This window comes from Carassius gibelio, chromosome A18, assembly GCF_023724105.1.
Source record: "Carassius gibelio isolate Cgi1373 ecotype wild population from Czech Republic chromosome A18, carGib1.2-hapl.c, whole genome shotgun sequence".
NCBI lineage: Eukaryota > Metazoa > Chordata > Actinopteri > Cypriniformes > Cyprinidae > Carassius > Carassius gibelio.
Genome location: NC_068388.1, coordinates 8917608 through 8936136, shown reverse-complemented (window position 1 = coordinate 8936136; position 18529 = coordinate 8917608). Strand labels below are relative to the sequence as shown.

Here is an 18529-nt window from a genome sequence, read left to right as displayed (position 1 = left end):
AGTTGTGAAAATCTTTTGACAGCTTTGAAGTATTGACAGAGAGACGGTTTCAAAATGCTTTATTTACTCTAACAAAGCTCCAAAAATATTTTGTTCCAAGTTCACTGAATATGCTACAACCGCCCACATTTATACTGAAACAACAACTACTCTGTGTTAACAAGGAGGAAGTTAGGATAGATAGTAGGATAGAAAGGCCACTATTATTCCATAGTATAAACTAAACCAGCATAACAAGAAAATACTATTACTCCACTTGATATAAAACGAACAACAAAAGCGAGATGTTGGGAAAATCCAAACACATTATTATTGTAATCCTATCACAACGTAATTCAGGATTTGCAAAGACTGTTGTGGAAGGATGAGGGCTCCTGAGTAAAAGCCATTTCTCATTTCACATGCTGCAAAAACGGTCTGTTTAATTCTGAGGGTTAAAGAGAGCATGGAAAATGAGCATGAAAACTAAATTATGGGGACCTGAGGGAAAATAAACGAATGAAAAATGAAAAAAGTATGGCATGACCCCTTTATGTGACCAATCATGCACTGTTCTGTACTTTAGCCCCGGTCCTTCTACTCAAGCAGTGAGAGATGTATGTGTGCTTGAGGGGGGTCATTCATTCAGGTAATCTAGCTAAGAATGGAGAGAGATAAGGGGGAACAAACCTTGCAGCTGGCCGGGCTCTCCTGGGCCGTCCGACAGGCAGGGAGGGTGGAAAGAGAAGGCAGGGTGACAGTTAGTCAGCAGCTCTATGATCACATGAGGGTTAGATGGTGGAGGTGGGGTCAGACATGGGGCTCATGGCTCACTCATGATGACCGTATGGAGGGAGACTGGGCTGCCATGGTTTTGCATGTCTTAAATTGTCAAAATACAGAAGAACTAGAAAAGTAAGCATTGTTATGGTGCGAGTTCCTTCTAAAATGATACTTTTGTCATCATTTACTCACCCTCTTGTCATTCCAAATAAATAATAAGAACAACTTTTTAAATGAAGCCAAAATTTGATAAACTATTTCCTTTCGCAATCATTATCCTAACAAGCTTCCAGTGGTTTGTCATAAACAAATTAACAAACTTAAAGGGATAGTTCACCCAACTCACCCTTCGTGTCCAAACCTATATAACTTTAATTTATCGGCAGAATGCAAAATAATATTTTTAATAATGTTGCAACTGTTTTTGACCAAAGGCACATGGGTCTAAAACAACACTGGACCCCATATACTCACCTTCATGTCGTTCCCAACCTGTATACATTTCTATCTTGTGCTGAAGATAATCTGTTGGGATTCAGATTTTGTACCAAGAGACTTTTTTGTAGGTATTGTTGTGTTACATGTGTGTACAGATTTTTGTACATGTACGTGAAACATAGCTCGAGGCGCACTCTGTTGAAAGTGTATAGGTGGCGCTATCGAGCCATTTTGCCACACCCGATGGAATATTGGCCTTCAGATGTGTTTAGGCCATGACTTATCACACATGTGAAGTTTGGGGAAGATCGGACATTTTATGCCTGAGTGATAACATCTTTTATTCCCGTGGCGAGACATCGAATTTCGTCATGGCGCCATGGACACGCCTTTTAACGAAAACCCAAGATCTTCACAACTTAACATCTCACAGGCCTTTAGATTAGACTGACCACAATAAAGACATTGATGTCATAAAATTTCTCTGAGTAGTTTGTTGCAGTGTAAAATATGTCATATTTTGAAAAACGTTGATAACCAAACAATTTCGGTTCCCATTGACTTTTATTGCATTTTTTTGTCCATACAATGGAAGTCAATGGGACACCGAAACCGTTCAGTTACCAATATTCTTCAATATATCTTCTTTTGTGTTCCACTTTTGAGTGGACTATCCCTTTAACAACTTTGTATATGATGTACAAGAGTGTGTCCTCTATCGTTCAATCCTGAACATTTATTTCACAGATCACAGCCGTGCAATACAAGAGACCCTGGAAAAGTGAACCGGAGAGAGTAAAAAGCAATTCAGCTGAGACGAGTGAGGGAGAATCAGCATTGGACGGAGGGGGGTGAAGAGGCTGACTACAGCTCAATCCACTAATAAAGGCAGATGAAAGGGAGGTTAAACACAATATGCTAATTGAAATGTGTTGGCTGATTAAGGGCGATTGAGAGGAGAGTGGACGTGCTGTGAGTTCTGTACGCCGGTGATTAGTGCAACATTAGTGTCTGCATGCTATTCCTTGCGACGTGCCCAAATGGACGGATGGAGATCGAGGTGGGGGTGGATGGAGAGGTGAAATGAGTAAAGCCTCCTTCTGTTCGCCTCTCCTACTGTTCCTATACACTCACCCAACATGAAAAGCAAAGAAAAACACAGAAAACTTGTCAAGCCCCAAGGACTGCACTGAGGCCTGGAAAACAAACCTGCCTATGTGCGTCTAGCCTGCCTAGCAAAACACAAACATTATAAAACATCACAACTTATCACAAGGAGTGTCAAGAACATGTCAAGGTGGAAGTATGGGATACTAGGCAGAGTTCCTCGCTTTATTGTTTGAGAGGCCTTGTGTTTTGTGTCTGCTTGTTTGTTACTCAAGCTTATTTTCCCCTCTCTTGTCTTGCTTATCTGTCAGTCTGTCTGTATTTTTATTACTATTATTTTCCGGTGCTCAATCTTTTGTGTGTGAAGGTCTCTCAGGAGCACAGGGGATTTTTTTTTCTGCAGGCTTTATTGTTTTCGGCTGCTCAGCTGTAGACCCACGGGGTGCCCCCTGCAGGTGTGAGAGTGTGTATGTACATATACGTGTGTGATTTCTAGCATTTGCTCTCAAGAGTGCGCACTTGCGTCGACTCTCCCCCGCCAACAGGGCGCGCCGCTGCGTAGAGGTGATCATCAAGGGGTGCTGTGCTAAATGAAGACTAAAATTAAAAGCAGTGCACTGAGATGCCTGTGACTACGCTGGCACATCCCCGTGAGGGTGGCCTGACAGTGGGACACGACATCTTTTTGCCCCCAAACGAACAGCCTTGCTCAGAGGGGTTCTGTTATATTAATATGAATATAAAGTCACTGAGCTGGATCGAGCTCCCCTTCTAATTTTCATCTGCATCCCTGTCATTTCAGGAACAAATCAAAATGCTGTCTTTTATGTGCTTGTAGTTCCAAAGAGTAATTTTAAATCTTTTTTTCTTTAATAGACAGAAGCTATAGAGTGTGACAGGAGCTTTTATGATGCACTCCTGAATTATCATACATGCAAACTGCTGTATTCTGACCCTTAACAGAGTGAAATAAAGGGATAGTTCAACCAACAATGAAGATTCTGTCATTATTTACAAAGTATTGTATTTATTTGTGGTAAATAGAACCAAACACATGACTTATTTTTATTATAAGAGAAAAGTTCACACAACTAAACGCCACAACACACCAGAATTCTCAGCTCTACTCCTTGCGTCCAGTCAGCCTGTGTCATGGCTAAGACAGGTCTTGGTGTGGGGCAGTGAATATGTGTAGTGCAGTGTCTGAGAGGTTTTACACCAGCTCTCACCAGCTCTGTGCTTCTGGATGGGGTGTACAAATATTACCGTTATGGACCTTTCACATTTCCGGGTTTCACAAGTCGTCAGAGTAGGGTAAACTTCTATAGCAGTGAATGGGAGACTACCACAAATATATATTTTTTGCATTCCCATTTGCTCAAATAGCAAAGGAAAAACTCAGTGACATGACTTTCGGTGAAATGTACTTTCACTCCCATAGATGCTGTATTAGAAACACCCTTGCATTAGCATTATCTAGTTTTTGCAAAGGTATGCAAAGTTAATATAATACAAAGTATAGTGTTATAAATGCAAAAAGTGAAAATGCAAAAAACATTATGTACGATACTGATGACCACTGAAACGCATGATCACAGTCTTGTGAAAAGGGACCATTGCCAGGAATCTGTTTCTCTGGTAAGAGTCCATCTCTACTGTATTTCCCACAAACAGCCCTGTAGTGTGACAAATTAAATCACAGCCATTTAATACAATCTGCCAATTAAAATGAGATTATAAAAAACTGCATGTATAATAAATATTAAAAAAAGGTTTTAGATGGCAACTACTCATGTTATGTAAATAGATTCATTTTTCATATATCTGAATCACAGTGTGCACTAAAAAGTCTATTTCAGAAAATATCATTTATTTTCAGAATCGAAAAAATAAAAACTGTCAAGTTCCAGCAGACCAATGGGATCAGATCACTTTGCAGGCTGACTTTGACTTTGCAGTGTCAAGCCAATGAGAGAAGATCCTGAGTAGAAGCTGAACAGACGTTACTGCAACATGAAACTAATGATAATGCAGTATAAAAACCACACAGTAAATAAAAGTCTGCATGACCTGGTGCAGTCTGGAGCCGTCGGTTGTTTGATGAAATCAGGGCAACGTTAATGAAATTCATTTTTCTCGTACACACGGATTGCCGCCTCCGTGCTAAGGAAAATCGTTACGCGGTCTCTCCGCACAGAGACAAACGTCTACATTAAATAATCACACGGCTTCAATCAACAGGCAGGGAAAAATAAACCCACATTCCTCCAGGCTCACCGCCTCCTGGAGAACCGAGCGCTGATCGCATTCGCCTGCCTCACCAGTCGGATTAATTAAAACACTAGGCTTTTTCCACCCCTCCCATCTCAGTGTAATCAAGCTCTTTTGCAGCAAGCCGCAACAGCCTGAAATCTTTATTGATTCCCTTACCTATGCTCAATGCAGGTTACACGCAAATGCAGGCAGCAAAGATTTGAAACGACACCAATATAATCTAAACCTAAATTACAGATCAAGTCACAAAACCTCAAGGAACCTCAAGGAATGCCTTAGGAAGACTTCAGGTGTGTAAAACGAATGTTAAAGGCGTGTGTGGGATTTTTTTTTTTTTAATTTGTGAGAGGAAAGTCCCTTGTGATTGGTGCAGGTTGCTCTGGGACTGCTGGAGGAGCAAAGTGACGATACAGAAATGACACAGGCAGTGTGCTTACGCAGTGGTGGGGCGCTCACAGGAAGGACGCAAGAGAAAAGAGGAGAGGAACAGAAGGGAGCAGATGTTGCAAATTTGAGGAGGCAAACTGATTGAGATGAGGTGTCACCTCAGCCTACTGGTGACTGTTAAGAGTGAGAGAGGGGAGGGGGATGGAGCTGGAAATAGTGAGAGGAAGGGGGGGACTAGGTGAGGTATGATCACACCTTTGCAAAAAGGTAGGATGACTGAAACGGGGAACCGTGTGTCTGTGTATGCACAAGCAGGGAGGGTGACTGTCTGGTCAATGCGTCTGTCTGTGTATGCAATCTCTTATCAGAAGTGTCAATCATATATAAGAGCAGGTATTTCTGGGTAGGAATGCACAGGGACTTCCACTCATCAACTACATTTACATCTTCAACATATATGCAATGACCACACTCATAGCTGCTTTTGGGAGAGATGCACACATGAGTATGTATGGTGAAAGCACTGATGAAACACGGGAGGCGGAGAGATCAAATTTGAGTGATTTCCACAGTTTCCACAGCTGCAGAAGTGTGGCAAAAAGCACAAAGCTAAATTGTTCTATTTAACACGGCAGGAGAAGAGCATGTAGCCTACTAAATACACACTCAGTAAGCTCAAGTCAAATAATCGGCAACAATTAAATATATGTACGTCACAGTGAAACTACACTGAATCCATTTGCTGTCAAAATTCAGCTATTTCAGTAATTGTTTGTTATTGACATGACAAATCAAAAAGTATGCCTAATATAAATGAGGCTGTCTAAAACATGACTAATTCCTACATTTCTGCATACAATTATTATAAGAAAGGACCATTTTTGATTTAACATGAATTATCGTAAATTTAATTGCTTGAATTGCTTGAAAGTAAGATATTTAAGAGTAAGGTATTTTTATAAATGCATTTGTAATAAATCATAAATAAAATGAACTGATTCCATCTACACTGTTCTGGAAAATGAAAAAGGGCTTTCAAAATCTGACCAGCACATATGACTGAGATTAAAGTATGCGGCTGGTTGTGGGTGTCAGTCTATATACAGCCAAATAAAAACTATTACTATTACTATTATCCTTGGTGACTCCAAATGTTTTACAAGTGAACACGGAGCTAATGTAAGTATCCCTTTTGTATACTATTTATTTCTATTATTATTATTTTGGTAAAAAAAAAAAAAAAACCTTGCACTGTGCATGCTTGCAAATTCCAGCGTAAAAGGCAGGCTAAATTATCAGAGTCTTATAATAGCCTCACTAGTCATATATCAAAGCTGACAGATAGTATAGCTATTTAATGATTGCTTCGAAATCTCAAAAAGAAAGAGTAAGACAGAATGCAAAAGCGCTAAAACTAGAACTCCTTTGTGATCTCACTTTAATTTTCTGGTTCCTAACGCAAAGTCTGATAAAGGTTAATACACGACTCCGTTTTCATTATTCAAACAAGCCATCAATCTTTGAAGAAGGGTGGAAAAATAATAAAATATCAACGGCACTTAAAATAATCTGCCTCAATTCCATAATTAATCTCCTCCAGCTTTTCTGACAATTATGATGTTAATTAACCCAAAATTCCCTTCATGGCGATGGGAAGAGACATACGATCCGCCTTACCGTCTCACGCGCAGCCTTTATCTCTAGCATTAGTATCTTCAGAAAGGAAAAGAGAGAGAGGATGGAGGGATGAATGGAGAGAGCACTCAGCATGGTCCAAATTGGATTGTGTTGGTTTGAGATTGGGCAGGCTGGATGCAGTTAGATTGAAATTGAATGGTGAAGGGTCAGGTGTGATGGGAAAGAGGGATGGGAGAGAGATAGGTCGATGGATAGAAACAGGGTGGGAGGTTAAAGTCAGGGCGGTTAATATGGGAATAATTGGGTGCTAAGCACTTCCGTGCTCATTATATGAAGGAGAAAATGAACATGGAACAAAGGGCCCTTGAATTAAACTCAAAATTCCTCCCACCTATAAGGACAAACAAAAAGAAAAGAGTAGATTGCGAATGCACACACAAGTCTATGTGGTTAGGCACAATGGCCTTTCTAAAGACAAATGCAGCATGCTCACTAGGACTCTTAAGAATATATCAGGCGGCTCTGCTCTAGTATTGGCTGTCAGGACTGGAGAAGGCTGGGAAGTTGCTGAGGCTCAGAGCATTGCGCCGTTTGTTCTGTGAAATTACTCACAGGCCCAGCTCGTTAATCTACACTACAGTGTGCTGCAACAGCAATTATTACTTAAAGAATAACAACACCAAGGGAGGAGGCATATAAAACAACTACAGAGAAACTGTTCGGTTAAGCTCATATACTGCAGCCAAGGCCACTAGCCAAAGAAACAAGAAACATGGGAAGGAAAATATCATCCACCAGGAGCCAATCAATAAAAAGTCCCACCCTGCACTCTAAGGCATGTTAGCGTTTGAGGAAACACATTTGAAAGATTCCGATAACATAATTAGATAAGCCATAGAGCCCTTATAGTCCACCTAACCTAAAATAATTAGAATTCCTACACTGGTAGATTACACCCCTTCCATGTTCACATGTAGTTACTCTATTCTAAAAATATCTACAACAAAGAGCAAAATGTGTGTAATTGTCCACGACAGGCTACAGAAATGAAATGAAGGGGAATAAAAGAACCTAATTGTTTGTTGGCCTTTGCTGAAGGAGCGAGACCTGCAGTCCTGGTCTCGGCTGCATGGTGAAGAGTTAACAGAGCAATCAGACCTGCAGCCGAGGCCTCAGCTGCGTAGTCAAGTGTTAAACAATGGAACAGCTGTTGAGAGCAATGTCTGCACTTCCAGAAATAGAGCTGTTCATTTCACCTGTCTGTCTCACACCTGTGTGCAGGGAGTGAGAGAGAGTGCTGGGGCAAGACTAAGGCAGCAAATAAGGGTAGGAAAGCAGGAGGAGCAACTGGCAAGCAGCCAAACATACGCACAAGTAAATACACACATACACACGCGCACTAGCAAAGGAAACTATCGGGTCGACTTACCGATCATATGATTGGCAACATGGATCTGGATCTCTCGTTCAGTCTCAAAGGTCATTTGGCATTTGATGCACTGATACGTCTTCTTCTACAAGGAAAGATACAGTGTTGGAATTCACATTGAACAGGCTTTTTTAAATTTTCCACACACTCAAATACAACAGACCTATTCTATGCTGCAAAGTGAGGGGGAAAGGCAGAGATTCTACTATCTGTTACACTGAGCTGAGACAAAAGCACAGGTAAAGATTGAGCATCCCTGGAAGTTCACTGTCAATATCAAGTGAAGCGAACAGGCTGTACAATAGCCCAGCAGGATGAAGCTGCTGAACCCTCTGGGACCAGTAGTAAGGTAGCCATGAATTCACACATTTCTCTTTGACTCCGAATACTTTGGGAACACAGGGAACTTATACACTAAAAATACTGCCAGAAAATGGTTGCTGGCAATGCCTCCCCTTTTCAAAAGAAATTGCATAAAATTCTTCTTTGAACTGTCAAAAGAAAAGAGATAATAGGAAAAGAAACACAAAAAGAGAAAAGGTAGAGAAAGAACACGAATCTGAGAACTAGAAGAAAACCTCAAACGACCTAAAAAAATACCCTAAGCAAATATAAAAACATTTTGTGATATAACATTTCTGTTAAATGGCCCTATGCTTATTGACATTGGCTAAGAGTCATCTTTGCTCTTCTGTTAACACATTGAACTATCAAGTACATTTTAATACCCTTTCAGAAAAAAGAACATATAAGTAAGAGGCTTTGACACTTACTTTAGGGACAGGGGAAGCATCTGTAAGTTTCTTAGCTCCACTGGTCTCAGGGCTCATCTCGGGATGGTCCACCTGAACATGGCTTTCCAGGTCTTCCAGGGTCTCAAATTTAACAGCACACTCTGGGCAGCGCAGTCCAGTGCCCTTCTCTCCAGCCTCTTGTGGGGTGACAACAACAGTTGGCGACTGGCCATTTGTACCCCGACTCATGCAGCCAGCACAAAGACCGTAAGGCAGGCCGTTCACATCTATCTTGACCAGTTCTTGCTTATTCTTGAAATCTTTGAGACACAGGGCACATTTATAGAGTTTGTGGGCCTGCAGCTGGCCATTGGGAGATGATGAAGCTGATCCTCCTCCTCCACCACTGACCCCAGAAGACGAGAGCTTCTGCATGTGAAAAGTTCCATGGATCTTTAGTTCGAGTGTTGAGGTGACAGTTTGCATGCAAACTACACAGCGGAAGCCTGTGAGGGAGTTCCTCAGATCAGGGTGCATCTGGCAGTGTTCTATAAAGTCTTCCTCACTCTGCAGGGGCATCTTACAGATACGGCAGGTGCCTGTGTCCAGGCTCTTGCTGTGGGTGACCTTGTGCTCAGTAAGAGTAAGAAGTGAAGGGAAGCGTTCACCACAGATGGGACACATGTAGTGTTTTGCTGGGCCACGGTGCGTCTGGGCATGCTCCCTCAAGCCGTTCTCAGAAAAGAAGGTCCGTGAGCAAACATTGCACTTGTGGTTACCCTTGATGAAGTCAGCCTTCTTTTTTCTTGAGCATGCATCGTCCTCACCAGGCCTGATATTATGGTCTCGAAGGCGATGATTTTGAAGCAGAGACTCCATGGTGTAGGCCGCACCACAGATGTCACAGGCATACATTGGCTCTGAGGCATCAAGCTCCTCTTCACCACCGCTAGCTTCATGACTGTTCAAGGTTTCCTGATTTCCTCCTTTTAACAGCATGTTCTGCAAATCTGCTTGCTCAGCAGCTGCAGTGGATCCTGCCGTAGAACGCTTAGAGCTTTGAGTCACCCCATTGGGAGTACCATTTTGGCTTCCTCCATTTCCATTGCCATTCCCTCCATCAAAAATGCAGTGCTTCTCTCTGAGATGTCTTTCCAAGAGCGCAATGGCGTGGAAGGCCTTCCCACAGAGCCGGCAGTTATACTTTTTACTGTGAGTAGTGATGTGACACTGGAGCTCTACTTCTGTACCAAAGGTCTCCCCACAGAATATGCATTTGCGTGCTTTTCCGGTGGCCCCAGTGCTGGCAGGGTGACCCAAATGACTGTGCTTCACATGTAACTGCAGGTCACTTTCTTTGCGGAAGTCCCAAGCACAGGCCGTACAGCGATACATTTTCTTTTCATTGCTGTGCTTGACGGCCAGATGGACTTGTATAGACACCTTCGAATCAAAGACTTCCTGACACAGTGTGCAGTGGTACAGCACAAAGGTATGCATGTCTAGCAAGTGCTTTTGCAGATCATCTACAGAAGAGAACTGTTTGTCGCAGCTCTCGCATACGTACTGGGTAGAAGTAGTGGTGTAGTGAATGGTCAAGTGCTGAAGCAGTGCTTCTTGGGAATCAAAGTCCTCTTTGTTGCACTGTGGGCAAGACTGTCTCCTCAGTAGCAGTTCCAGGTGGGACTTGAGATGGGCTTGGAAGCCCTCAAAGCTGGTGAATCGAAGGTCACACTGATTACAGGGATAGTCTCCATTAGCAACTGCTGGAGTGCTGTCACCAGTTACCCTATGGCGTTTAGGGGAGGATATCTCCACGTCAGATGAGGCTGGGCTCAAGTCTGCTACTTTGACTTTGCGCTTGTTGTTGGCGAGTGGGATGTTCTTGTGATTCTCCTTAATGTGTTTAGTGAGTTTGAGGAGGGAACCGAAGATGGGAGAGTTGGTGCAGTAAGGACAAGAATACACTTCCATGAAGGACTGCGAGGACTGCAAGACTGGGGACTCCATCTTGGTCACACCTCCCCCACTGCTGCAATGGGTCTGTTGGATGTGCTCTGTGAGTGAGGACTCTGTAAGGAAACCCATGGAGCACTGGTTGCAGAAGAAAGCATGGTTGCCCTCCAAAGTGGTGGATCCAGCAACACCACCACCAGATAAGCAGTGAGAAACACGAATGTGCTCTTGCAGGCTGTTGATGTCTGCAAACATGTCAGGACAGTAGTTGCAATGAAAGGCAGAAACGTTACTGAACTGAAGAAGGGGGAAGTTTGACGCAGAGCTTCCACTGGATCTATGTGCTTTGCGCACATGCTCATTAAGGTTATAGAGAGTAGGCAGGGTTTCCAGACAAAACTGGCAAGTGTGGCTCTGCTGAGGTTTATCTGCATGGATAGTCTTCAGATGAATCTCCAGGACAGCCAAGCTGTTGAAATCTCTCTTGGAGCAATATGGACAGCTGTAGGTTACTTTGCCTGACCAGCTTCCATCGTCATGATCAGAAGAAGGTGCAAGCTTTCGTCTACTCTGTCCATGCTTAAGGGTGGAGTCTGGGGTCGATCCTCTCTCCAGGGAGGCACTGGAATCAGGGGTAGCGCTGCTCATTGATGCCACGCTTCCCAAGACTGGATCAGGACTGGCACTGTGGTTGCTAGAGTCTGGCTGCCGGTGGCTGTCAAGATGGCAATAGACATCCTCTACAGATGGGAACTGCTCAGCACACATGGGACACTTGTGTTTCTTGTTGGCATGCGTTCTATCAATATGGGTGAGTAGAGTGCCTTCATCGCTAAAGATTTCAGGGCAGTGGATGCACTGAAGCTCTGCACGGTCTGAGAGCTGGGGATGCTGTGTCAGCACATGTTTCTCAAGTTCATCTGTCTGACTGAATGTCTCCTCACAGTAATCACACATGTAAAGGTCCTGATCCTGGTCAGCTACATCACTGTTAGATCCATCACGCTTACCCTGGTCTTTCTTTGCCAGGTGTTCCTTGTTCTTCCGATGAGCTTGCATGTGGCTTTGGAGAGAGGAGGTGGAAGAGAAGCCACGCTTGCAAATGCTGCACTTGAATGGTTTGCTGGAACTGTGTGTCTTGAGGTGGATCTTGAGATGATCGCTGCGAGAAAATGCTGCCTCGCACTCCTGGCAGCTGTATTTCTTGTCACCGGTGTGCAGCTTGACATGACGATCACGGCTACGCTTGTGTTTGAACAAACGACTGCAGAAGGTGCATTTGAAGGGCAGCTTGTCACTGTGGATCTGCTCATGGCGCTTCAGGTAGCTGAGGCGACTAAAGGATTTGTCGCAGAACTGGCAGGGATAAGGCAGGCCAGAGCCCCCTTCTTCCTCCCCTGTGCCCATGCCCATATCGCAGCAGCCATCCCCTAGCATCTGTGAAGGCGATGCCACGTCTTTGCTAGAGGGAGAGGACGCAACCCAGGAGAACCCCGGGTCATCATCACCATCTGCAATGCAAAACACAGACAGAATTAAAATGTTAAAGAGGCAGAGAAAATATCAAAATAGAAGCAAAGAACTAAAGACAACAAACCCCAAAGGAGTAGAGAAATAAGGACAAAGATGTATTTTTTTATCCTCTTATCCTCCCTCAGCAAACAAGCTCATGCCTATATCGGATTTGGATTTGCTTTATCATATTTTCCATTATGGTCACCAGATTGAAAAGCTTCTCAAAAGTGATAAGAGCATATTCAGAAAGGAAAGCCCCTTTACTGGACAATGCAAACAAAATCATAGCACTGGATTATTTATGTTTTTTTCATTGTTTGTGCAAATACATGGCCAGTCTAGATTAATGCAGGCATACATTATACAAAGATATACAAAGCGGGTTGCTCTTAATTCTGTCCTGCTTTGTGTAATCTGATGGGGCCTGACACAGTCCACACGTCATCTATTTAGCATCTCAACCAGCAGACTCCGAAGGAAAGCAAGGGAGAGAGCTCATGACTTATTGAGCAGGGATGCTGCAAGCACAAAGTCCCACTGCGGCTCAGACAAACACAGAATTTTCTATCAGTGCACTGTTTGTTTGCTTTATTTTCTCTAAGTTGTATGTTCACTTTTAATGCAATGAAAGAAGCCTCTGGTTTAACAGATCTAGAAAAAAATGTATGTTTACAGAGGATAACACTCCACATACCCTAAAAGCTCAATTCGCACTCACAAGCAAAATTTAACAATGGCCTCCTATGCTCAGTATTCTAATTAGAAATGAAAACCCACTGAAACAGTCACAATCTATGACCTAATGCAATGGAAAAACAGGGGGGAAAAAAGAACAAAGAAAGTGCATAACCTCAGCGTGTATTGTATAAACTAATAACTCCATATGGCAGTTGTAGGATTTTACTTCCGCCCACTACTCTCCCATTACACAAAGGTGAGCACAGCAGAATTTGTAGAAAATAAATTCAAGTGATGAATTGATCCACTTTAAAATGTAGGTACTGTGCTGAACAAATAAATCTCCATGGGGGTTTGTGGGTAGAAATTTGTAAAACAATGAATTATGAATTTAGCTATAATCGAGAAATGAATTCAGAGCTGGAGTAACAAAAAGGTTAAAAATAGAGATATCAGTAAAGGAGTAAAATAAGAGAAGGAGGTGTGACATTAAGAAAGATGTCATTCTATCAAATGGGAGCCTTTTCCAGGTTAAGGTAAATTTGGTAAGATTCAGATTTACAATTTAAGTATTTCATAAATTAAGATGTGGCAATTCGAGGTAAATTAATATATTTAATATATGTTGGATTTACTTCCCCTACTGTTGAAAAAAATAAAAGGAAAAAGTAATAAAAAAAAAGGCATTTAGATTTTTTTGACTTTTGAAAAGTTCATGTCTTAAAAGGATGATGATGCCATAAGAGGTTTTTTGGTTCATGCCATTTTTAATACATAACAAAGATAAATAGGTTCTCTTAATATATCAAATAAAAAAGGTAGAAAAGAACTCGTATTTGTGCCCATATGTACCCTCTTCTGTACCCCTTTCATTTTTTTCAGTCTCTCTCACTTTCTCAGATTACATTTAGCGTAAGACATCCCACCCCACCTCTCACATACCTCCTCTGTCTCTTTCCCCTCCCTCCTTCAAGTACAGTGCCCTCCCCCTGTTCTGTTCTCATGCTTTTGTGTCCATGCCAGGATAAGAGCCATCCCAACACTACCTAAAACCCTTGCAACACGGGAGAGAAAGTGTTGCAGAGGCCCAATGAAAAGGCCCAGATGAAAAGCCCGTAAGGGACTTAACCGTGGTGAATTCTTTGGCTGCACAATGAGATCGTGGCCCCTGACAGGCCATTCTCTGATCCAGCCACTGTGGAGGTGAGAGGGGGCGGGTATGGTGGTGATGGTGGGGGTGCCGACTAACAGGTAGGCCCTTTCTGCTGAGACACAGACATGTACCACAGTGCAAAAGATACAAAGAAACACTTGCTTGAGTTCAGAGCCAGAAAAAAGGAGGGAAAAAAGAGGCAGAGTACAGGAAAAGAATGGAGCCCAAAAGAAAAAAAAAACTCCTGGCACATGTGGTCATTCTGGCGAATTATAAATCTATTAATGCTAATGCAATCCCTCTGACTGCGACAGAATGTGAGAAATCACTTTTGAGAAAGAGGGAGATTATAGTCATTAAATAGCTTTAATCCTCAGAAGTGTGGCTGTCGGAAAATGGAAGATCACATGGCTTTTAGGGGGCTTTTGTCATCTGTCCACCGGGGGACTTGGCAAGAGCACTAAACAGGGTAAGAAATTTCAATGAAAAGTTAAATTAGAAAAGAAACCGAAAGAAAAAAAGTGAGGGGGGAGAGAGAGAGAGAAAAGAACTGGCGACTGGAATGAGTGCGAAAACATGGGGCAACCTTCCACACTCCCATTCTTTCCACATTTTTAAGGCATGACCGACCTTCCCTTTCATTTCAGATTTTCTTCCTTTCTGACAGTTTGTTTCTCACTTGTTCCTCATTCCATCCTGAACTTTCTTTCAAGTTGTGACTCATTACCAAATTAACAGGCTGCTCTGGTGGTTGCCCCTGGCGCTGGCCTTCTCCTTGCCAGCCTGTCCCATGTGGAGGGGTGGAGCACAGAATGGAAGGGTGTATCGGGGGTGGATAGAATGGGTAGACAGGACTGGCAGAAGGACACATTCTGATGTCCAGGGATGGGCCTGCCACCCTGCCTCGAACAGGGCCTGGTAATTGGAACCATGATAACAGAAACACAGGGTGATGGTGGCAGCCACCCCAGCAACTAATCTGCAGATAATTCTAGGAGGTTCAAGAGCATACCCCAACACCCACCCACCCTGCACAGACCCTCATGCCTCCACTGGACAGGGCTGGGCTGAACCACATTGGGCAAGTTAATGGGGTAGCCAAAGCACTGGCATGCCAGGCCGGAAGCGTGGTGGAAGACGTTAATGAAGATGTGCTCGGTCTGATGTCTGTTCTCTTTCCTCTTTATCAGACACAAGGACAGAGAGAATAAGGGGGGGGGGGGGGAGACAGACAGAGAAGGGGGAAAAAAGAGATCCCCTCTCTATCTCTCCCAACACCAGATCTGTGGATTTTACGAATGCCCCTACCAACACGTGCCAAACGTCAGAGCCAAAACAGGCTAGTGTGTTCATTAGCACTTGGAGGCATATACAACAGGCCTACACTTATGACATACAGCACTGCTGTTCCCCTCCTGGAACAATACACCATCCAAAAACAATGCAGCAGTTCCACAATGATTAACACCCTGAAATTGATGCTGCATGGGAGATGAGGTTAAATATACCCACTTCTACAACAACTGCACCAACACTAAACCAGCTTCGCATTCATTCCAACATATTCTATTCAAACTTGACAAATGAAAGCAAACGTTCTGGTTTTGGCCTGATTAATCTCATCATCCATCTAGGTTAGATGCCACTACGAACATCTCACTTTATCCTAAAATGCTTTTTAAGTATTTTGCTTCAGAACTACTCAAAAAATGCCTGTCATAAAAAAAAAAAATATCCAGTCAACATAATATAATATAATATATAAGGTTCAGTCATGGTGCCAGAATGTTTACAGTGTATTTTTCACCACCAAAGTTACTGCTGGAGAAGTTTAATAATTTTTCCACAAATGTTTCATTTCAGAACTACAGCCAGAACCTATTCTAAAGTATAAGTAGGATGTTATCAGTGACCGCAGATGTCAACAAGCTAATGCTGTTAGCCTCAAGCTATGCTAATTATAATAGTAATGGACCTTAGTAAAGGTAAATACCATATTAAATTTGACAAAAAAATGAGGCTAGATGTAGATCCTGTACAAGGTTGTTTCATGGTGCTAATGGTTCAGCCGACGAAACACTGAAATTAACTCTTTCTAACAAAGTTTTTTTTTTTTTTTTTAAACAAAAACTTTGAAGGCAAGGTATGATTAGACATGGCTCAGGATGTTTAAGATATTGAATGGACTTTACATCTAAACCTCACAGCAGGACTTTTATTCATGTCAGATAGGGATAGACGATATTAGATTTTGCCAATATCCGATATGCAGATATTTTTCAAATAATTATGGCAATCATTCAGGCAAAAGTTCACTTCAAGAATGTCCACATTGCTGATGTGAGCTTTTCACTATCCCACACTGAGCACATGTAAGCTTATTTGTCTTTTCGGCAAGGTATATTTGCAGAAATGTCTTGCCGATGTTGAAGTTTACATTTCAAGCTTTTATGGAGTGATTCCAATAATGTTCCAATAATACTGTGCATCCCTAATGTCAGATTAAATATCCCTAATGCTGCAAATTAGCAAGCTTTATCACTATTTTTCATCACCAGTACATTATACAAACTATAATAGTGTAAACAAGTTATTTGTGATATCTATTTGTGTTAAAATGTTTTGTCAATTAAATTTTTACTTATTCTAGAAGTAAGGACAAATGTGCCTGTAAATGGAGGGAGGGGTGACAAACTAACAAACACTAACAAACTAAAAAACAAAATTTTTTTTTTTACAAATCAAAACCAATTCAATTCCACCCTAAAAAGTTACATTTACATGCTGCACATATCAAAGTTAGAGCTTAAAATAAAGCAACAGATTTCCTACTGGCGACTTCAAGGTGGTGTTCATGTGCACTTATCTCAAAAATATAATAATTCCGACATGTTACAATATAACAACCTAGGGAAAAAAGCGATTTCAGTAGAATCATGGTCTAACTAGACCTGCGTCTTATCACTTCACCTAGTCACATTCCACATCCCTGACCTCTACCCCCTCCACTTTTGAGCCTGGCCCCCTGCACAAAACCTCCACCTCTCCCAGCAGCCCCCCTGCCCAGCTCACAGCCTCTTCCCCCTGGCCCTTTGCCCACAGCCCGGGGCAGGAGAGACACACTGTAGGGGGCAGAAAAACAACTTCCACCCTGGGGTCCCACTGGGCAGCCCAGCATGCCAGCCAGACAGGCCTGAAGCAAGAGCCAGGGGAAAACAACTTCCAAAAAAACCCAGAGTATAGGACTATAGGAGTTTTTTTTTTTTTTTTTTACTGGCAGTAAATTCTTAATTCTCTTCGTTCATCCCTCTCATTTCTTTTTCTGGGCTTCTCGGAGAGACCTCCCTCTTCCCTATCTTCCTTCCTTCCTCTCTCCCCTAGGCAACAGGACAGTCATAACCAAACACAGCAGAGGACAAAGCTATGTTGCTAAGAGGGTAAGAAAGTGTGGAAGAGTGTGGACAAGAGAGAGAAAGAGAAGGGAGAGGGACGGCACGCAGGGACTGACCACATGGCCAGCAGTCCTCTGGGAGCAGAGTCTCTGAGACCAAACACCTGTTTACTGAAACTTAAATACACACACACAAGCAAACCGACTCATGCATCTCTCCCCCCTACAGTTTTGCCGTGTTCCATTGGGTGTCTATGCTGACACACTCTCTGCCTCTGCCGTACCCCACTGCCGCTCAAGGGAGACATCCTGTCAAGGGACTGGTCCTGGTGGACACACAAACACACACATACATACAAACTCATGTTTGCTGTCCCTAACGGTCTCTGCTCCATCAAGCTGACACTCTCCAGTCTTTGCTCGCAGGACCCCTGGCATTGCTCTCTGTACCCTACAGTGGACTCTAGGGACACAGTCTGTTAGGGGTCTTTTCCTAAAGGACACAAACACATGCCAAGGTGATGTCATCCTGTAGCCAGTCTGTCAGGAACCATAATCCTGGAGAAAACCCATGTATTTACACTCATATGTACCCTTGCGCACACACACACATATGGGTACTGCAGTGATGTCACAGGGCGGACTGTCAGTCAGGGGCCGGAATCCTGGAGGACACACACTCTTGCTGCCCACGGCCCATATGGAGTAGTTGGCGCCCATAAGCATCTAAGCAGCCGGACTCATTCCCAGGGCAGAAGGTGAGGAGCAGGGGGTTGGGAAGGCAAAGACAGCTGACAGCCTGCTCCCCATCTCCCCTCTGGCGACCCCCAGGTGAGGAAGAGAAATGGAATACGTTCTGGAGCCTGACCACTCACTCACCTCTAGAGACCACAGAGTGCTGTGCAGATGGGTGCAGTGCTAACATGACAACAAGAGAGGCTGTCGAGAGGACAGGAAATGATGTGCAGAAGAAGGGAGAAAGAGGATAAGGCAATGACATGAGCAGATCGCTGACACCAATATGACACCACGTTTTCTACACAAAAAGTGGGAAGAATATAGATTTT

General features: G+C 43.0%; 1 protein-coding gene across 4 annotated transcripts in view; it reads right to left on the bottom strand.

Annotated features, from left to right (window-relative positions):
• LOC127934264 (zinc finger protein 423) overlaps positions 1-18529 on the bottom strand; it is a 146056-nt gene that overhangs the window by 61746 nt on the left and 65781 nt on the right. For 2 of the 4 annotated variants that reach the window (XM_052531529.1, XM_052531532.1), the window contains 3 exons: positions 8809-12236; positions 8036-8120; positions 670-690 (listed from right to left, as the gene is read on the bottom strand). In XM_052531529.1, the coding sequence (XP_052387489.1) occupies positions 670-690; positions 8036-8120; positions 8809-12236 (3534 nt within the window). The remainder of the gene's footprint in view (positions 1-669; positions 691-8035; positions 8121-8808; positions 12237-18529) is intronic. The other 2 variants (XM_052531530.1, XM_052531533.1) reach the window with 1 other exon arrangement.